General features: G+C 45.5%; 1 protein-coding gene across 1 annotated transcript in view; it reads left to right on the plus strand.

Annotated features, from left to right (window-relative positions):
- The first annotated feature begins 630 nt into the window (after window positions 1-630).
- TXNRD1 (thioredoxin reductase 1) overlaps window positions 631-6,196 on the plus strand; it is a 152,407-nt gene continuing 146,841 nt past the window's right edge. The window contains exon 1 of the mRNA XM_011975499.1: window positions 631-765. Within this exon, the coding sequence (XP_011830889.1) occupies window positions 675-765 (91 nt within the window). The 5' untranslated portion in view covers window positions 631-674. The remainder of the gene's footprint in view (window positions 766-6,196) is intronic.

A 6,196-nucleotide genomic window follows, 5' to 3' on the forward strand; every position in this document is an offset into this window, starting at 1 on the left:
TTTTGCTGTGAACTTAAGACTGCTCTAAAAAATAAAGTGTATTTAAAAAAAAAAAAAACTACGATGTTCAGTGTATGCTTCATCTACGGTCAAAGAGGCAAAGACTGAAGTGAGAGTGGAAGCCAGGTGATTATCTGGGAGGCTTACAAGACTATGTAATAGTATGGAAAATACTAGTATTAAGTGAGATGCTGGATGCCAAACTATGCATAGAGGTGAAAAACTTCAAAGAAATAGTAAACACAGCAAAAGTAGTTTGTTTGAAGGATAAATTTTTTAAAATTATTTTTTGTAGAAACGGGGTTACCCTACATTGCCCAGGATGGTCTCGAACTCCTGGGCTCAAGCGATCGATCCTCCCACCTCGGCCTCCCAAAGTGCACAGGCGTAAGCCACCGCGCCCGGCCGAAGGATAAGATTTTGGGTGGTGCGCTTTCTCTTTTCTCTTTTCAATTTCTGCATTTTCCAATTTACCTTTAGCAACCGATCTTTCCTGTTTTAAAAAAAATTCACGACCTTGAAGAAACACGGGCTGTGACTTCGGGGATGTCACCGCGCGCCCCGCCCACCGCGCGCCCCGCCCACCGCGTTCTCTGGCCCGCGGCCGGCAGGGGGCGCGCGGCCTCCGCCAGGCGTCCTTCGTCCCCGTCAGTTCCCACAGGGCCTTGTGCGATATGGGCTGCACCGAGGGCAAGGCGGTGGCGGTAGCCGCCCCACCGGAGCTGCACACCAAAGGCAAGAACGGTGGTGGCCGCCGTAGGTCAGGTACGACCAAGGGCGAAGACCTGGTCCCAGGTCGGCGGGCCGAAGCGGGCCTTCCGGCCGGGGTTGGGGATAAAATGCCCCGGAGTCCTGGCCTTGAAGCCTCTCACTGGAGTCAGTGACGGACCGCACGCCACGCTGGAGACTCCCGAAACGCTCCCCCGAGTCACCGCGGGAGACTGAGGCTGGCGGCCGGCTGAGGGCTGCCCCGCCCGCTGGCTGTGAGCGAGGTGGGAGGCGGAAGGAGGAGTGGGCCCGCCTCTAGGACCTACCCGGAAACCTGTCGGAAACCGAACCGAGAGGCAGCGACCCGCCTGATTTCGCTCTGGGGCCGTGAGGGCGTCCTCTTCCTACATGCACCGTGTTTCCAAAGAAACGTTACGGGGGAAGCGCCCAAACCGCCAGAGTCCGGGGGTGCCCTTTCACCTCTCCAGAAGCCCCCGGCCCACTCCCAGCATCCTCCTCCATGGAGAATCTTGTCCCACACACCTTCCCTGCCCCTTTCTCCATCCCCTTGAAATTTGGGCACATTTGCCCCACGATCGTCCTGCTTTATCCTTTCACTTGTTCTTCAAGACAGAAAGCTACCAGTCTCTTCTCCATTGTCCGGATAATGCCAATAATGGCTAGTGGTTACTAAGCACTGACATGAGAGGGGCCTTTGGAAGCAGTGGACGTGGGTAATAATCTCGGTTCATCTTTCCAGCGATACTGAGAGATTTCTCATAAACCCCATTATACAGAAAAAGAAACTGAGAAGCAAAGAGGTTATAAAACTTACCCAAAGCACACAACTAGTAAGTGGAAGAGCTAGGATACAAGTTGAGGCCATCTGACTCCAAAGCCCTGGCCATCATCGTATTGCCGCCTCCACCTTTTCTATAGCCTTGAGAAAGTGAGTCTCCAAAAAGTGCCTTGCCCAATGGCTGGAATTATTAAATGCTGTAGGATCTGTCTCTTTCAAGGGCTTACAATTTGGTTACAAGGCAGCATATGGTGAAGGGCTAAGAGTAGTGGTAAAAACAGCCAAGTGGGGATGGCAGCTTCCATAGATGAGGCACGATTTGGCAGAGGTGTCTGAAGGAAGAACATTCTTGTTAGGGGAAGCAGCCAGTGAGACCATGCCAGAGATAGGGAGGCCTGCATATCCTCCTGGAGTTGAGGACTTGGATTGGGGGAAGGGAAGAATAAAGGAACAGGGTAGGAGCAAGGTCAGGCAAGGTCAAGGTCAGGCAGCTAATTTGTGGCCATTAGTACAATGAAGGAGTTTGAGCAGGTGCATCCCAAATTGACCTTTCATGTACCGTCCTCAGGATCTTCTTGATATCTATGTCCTGCCATGTATTTACTGTTTTTCATTAGCTACATTCTTTTTGTGTTGGTAAAACAACACAAAAAGTTACCATCTTAACAATTTTTTTTTTTTTTTTTGAGACGGAGTTTTACTCTTGTTGCCCAGGCTGGAGTGCAATAGCGCTATCTTGGCTCACCTCAACCTCCACCTCCCATTCTCCTGCCTCAGCCTCCCAAGTAGCTGGGATTACAGGCATGCACCACCATGCCTGGCTAATTTTGTATTTTTAATAGAGACAGGTTTTTGCCATGTTGGTCAGACTGGTCTCGAACTCCCAACCGCAGGTGATCCGCCTGCCTCGGCCTCCCAAAGTGCTGGGATTACAGGCATAAGCCACTGAGCCCGGCCCATCTTAACCATTTTTAAGTGTACAGTTCATCAGTATTAAGTATATTCACATTGTTGTGAAGCAGATCCCCTGAACTTTTTCATCTTGCAAGTCTGAAACTCCATGCCAACTTGGTAACTTCTCATTTGCTGTTTCCCCCAGCCCCTGGTATCCATTCTACTTTCTGTTTCTGCGAAATTTGGCTACTTTAGATTGCTTATATAAGTTGATATCATACAGTATCCGTCTTTTTGTGACTGGCTTATTTCACTTAGCATACTGTCTTCAAGTTTCATCTATGTTGTAGCATGCAACAGGATTTCCTTACTTTTTAAGGCTGAGTAATATTCCATTGTGTTTGTGTATATATATATACACACACACACACATATATATACACACATACACAATGGAATATATATATACACACACCACTTTTTTATCATCCCCCGAGATGGAGTCTTGCTCTGTCGCCCAGGCTGGAGTGCCATGGCATGATCTTGGCTCACCACAATCTCTGCCTCCTCCCTCAGCCTCCCGAGTAGCTGGGATAACAGGTGCCCGCCACCACGCCTGGCTAATCTTTGTATTTTTAGTAGAGACCGGGTTTCACCATGTTGGCCAGGCTGGTCTTGAACTCCTGACCTTGTGATTCGTCCGCCTCAGCCTCCCAAAGTGCTGGGATTACAGGCTTGAGCCACCGCGCCCGGCCTGAACTATTTTATAATACAGAAAAGCTCACTCATTGTAATACAACTTGCTAAATTTTTACAAACGAAATATATGCATGCAGCCCACACTCAGCTGAGGAAATAAATGTTTGTAGTACCCCGGGAGCCCCTCTAATGTCTCTTATCCACATACCAAGGCCAACCACTACTCTGACATCTAACATCATAGAAGAATTTCACCTATTTACATTTACTTTTTGAAACTTAATTTTAGGCATATTTTAAGCATTAATCTATGAAAGCACTGCTTTATTCTAGATATTTTTCTTTTTCTTTCTTTTCTTTTTTTTTTTTGAAATAGGGTCTTGCTCTGTTGCCCAGGCTGGAGTGCAATGGCCCAATCATGGCTCATTGCAGCCTCAACCTCCTGGGCTTAAACAATCCTCCCACCTCAGCCTCCTGTGTGGTAAAGTGTGCCACCAAGCCCAGCTAATTTTTTTATTTTCTGTAGAGATGAGGTCTTGCTGTGTTGCCCAGGCTAGTCTCAAATTCTGGGCTCAAGCGATCTTCCCACCTTGGCCTCCCAGAGTGCTGGGATTACAGGTGTGAGCCACTGTGCCCAGTACAATATATACACATACATATATATATAATTATGACGATTATTTTTCTAGAGATGGGGTCTCACTCTGTTGCCCAGGCTAGAGTGCAGTGGCATGAATCATAGCTCACTGCAACTTTGAACTGCTGGGCTCAAGTAATCCTCCTGCCTCAGCCTCCTGAGTAGCTAGGATTATAGGGACACACCACCATGCCTAGCTCAATTTTTAAATTTTTTGTAGAGATGGATCTCACTAAACAATAGCCCAGTCTGATCTCAAACACCTGGCCTCAAGTGATCCTCCTGCCTCAGCCTCCCAAAGTATACCATGCCAGGCCCATATTATACATAACTATGACATTAAAAATGTTCTTTTGTGTGTCATCTATAAACACTCTAGCCACCTTCCTTAAGTACCATATGATCTCTCAGTTCCTTCTCAAATTAAACTCTGTGGTTAGGTTTCAAGAAACTAATTTCTTAATGATGCAGAAGGTTTTGCTTGAATGACTCTTCAACCAAGCATCTATTATTTATCAGGCACTGGGAACTCAGGGATAAACAAGACCTGATCTCAGTCCTTGAACATAGAGTCTCATGGAGAAGAATGGCATAGAAAATGCAGTGTCATAATGTGTAATCATAAAAGTAGATGAGTACACACTTCAGGAGAATGGCAGAGGGAGTTAACATCTTGGCATTTAGCATTTAGTATTTCTTCTGTGACACACATTCCATTCTATTTTAATGAGCTTGCAAACATTTTTCCTTCTGGATTTTTGAGGAGCAGGAATGTGTCTTGTTCACTATCTTATCTTCCACAGTCCTTGGCATACTGCCCTACAAATCTGTAAATGTGTTTATATGACTCATATGGCAAAGGGCAATTTTTTAAATAAGTGAGGAATCTTCCAAAAGCCAATGCTATTAACATTGACCAGCTTCTCTAGTAAGGAGAGGAGATAGTATTTTTTCAAAGTGTGGTCCAAAGTCCACCTGCAAGAGAATTAATTACATGCTGGAGATGTGTAGATTAAAAACCCATTTTCCTGTTCTCCATTTCAGACCTACTAAATCAGCTTCAGGGTGTTGGGCCAGGAAGCTTCATTTTTGGTGTCTCAAGTGACTATTTGAACCAAGGCCTGAGAACACTGCAGTGAGGTGTTTAGGCCAGCGTCAAATCACCTATTTCTGGGCAGAGGTGCCTATCCTTAGCAATGGGGTTGAGTCTGGGATGGAGGTGCCTACTGCAGATCATTGAGGCTGATAAGGGTGAGTCAGACGCCCCAAGAAGAAATTGAAAGCTTTGCAGTGGAAGCAAAGATCGTGACTGACTTGCAGTCATGCAGTCTGCAGTCAGAAGTTAGTATTACACGATGTGCTAGATAATTGTAGTGTAATCTTGCCTTTTGTTGGTTTTAACCAGGTAAATTAAAGTCATTACTCATTATTTGGATTTTCAAACTTGAATGTTTACTTCTTTGTATTAATGTGTACTGAGTATTTAAAGTTTTTAAATTAGCTTTTTTTAAAGTATATTTTAGGCCAGGTGTGGTAGATCATGCCTGTAATCCCAGCACTTTGGGAGGCCAAGGCAGGTGAATCATCTAAGGTCAGGAGTTCGAGACCAGTCTGGCCAACATGGTCAAACCCCATCTCTACTAAAAAAAATACAAAATTAGTTGGGTGTGGTGGCACACGCCTGTAATCCCTGCTACTCAGAAGGCTGAGGCAGGAGAATTGCTTGAATCTAGGAGGCAGAGGTTCGCCATTGCACTGCAGCCTGGGTGATGAGAGCAAAACTGTCTATAAAAAAAAAAAAAAAAGGGTATTTTAGATTTACGGTTGGATTAAATTCTTGAAAGAACTTGAAAGAAGGAATTAATCTGTTAATGCCTTTTCTTTACCTTCATAAAACATCAGGGAATATTTCATGAATATTCCTTATATCCTACTTTCTAGCTCTGAGCATTACTTTGCTGGTAGAAACTAGTCTACATGTATATAACTATAAATGACTATCACAAATTACTCTTTGGTGTTAAAAACAAACTATCTGGCTGGGTGTGGTGGCTCATGCCTGTATTCCTAGCACTTTGGGAGGCCCAGGTGGGAGGATCGCTTGACACCAGGAATTCAAGACCAGCCTGGGCAACAAAGTGAGCCTCAGTCTCTGCAAAAACAAATAGCTGAGCATGGTGGCATGCGCCTGTTAGTCACACCTATTCAGGAGGTTAAGGTGGGAGGATCGCATGAGCGTGGGAGATCGAGGCTGCAGTGAGCCATGATCAGGCTCCTGCACTCCAGCCTGGGTGACAGACGGAGACCCTGTCTCAAAAAAAAAAACAGCAACAAAACTACCTGTTGGATTTTTTGTTTGGTTGGTTTTTTTTTTTTTTTTTTTTTGTTTTAAGACAGTTTCACTCTTGTTGCCCAGGCTGGAGTGCATTGGTGTGATCTTGGCTCACTGCAACCTCCAT

Source organism: Mandrillus leucophaeus, unplaced genomic scaffold, assembly GCF_000951045.1.
Source record: "Mandrillus leucophaeus isolate KB7577 unplaced genomic scaffold, Mleu.le_1.0 Scaffold157, whole genome shotgun sequence".
Classification (NCBI taxonomy): domain Eukaryota; kingdom Metazoa; phylum Chordata; class Mammalia; order Primates; family Cercopithecidae; genus Mandrillus; species Mandrillus leucophaeus.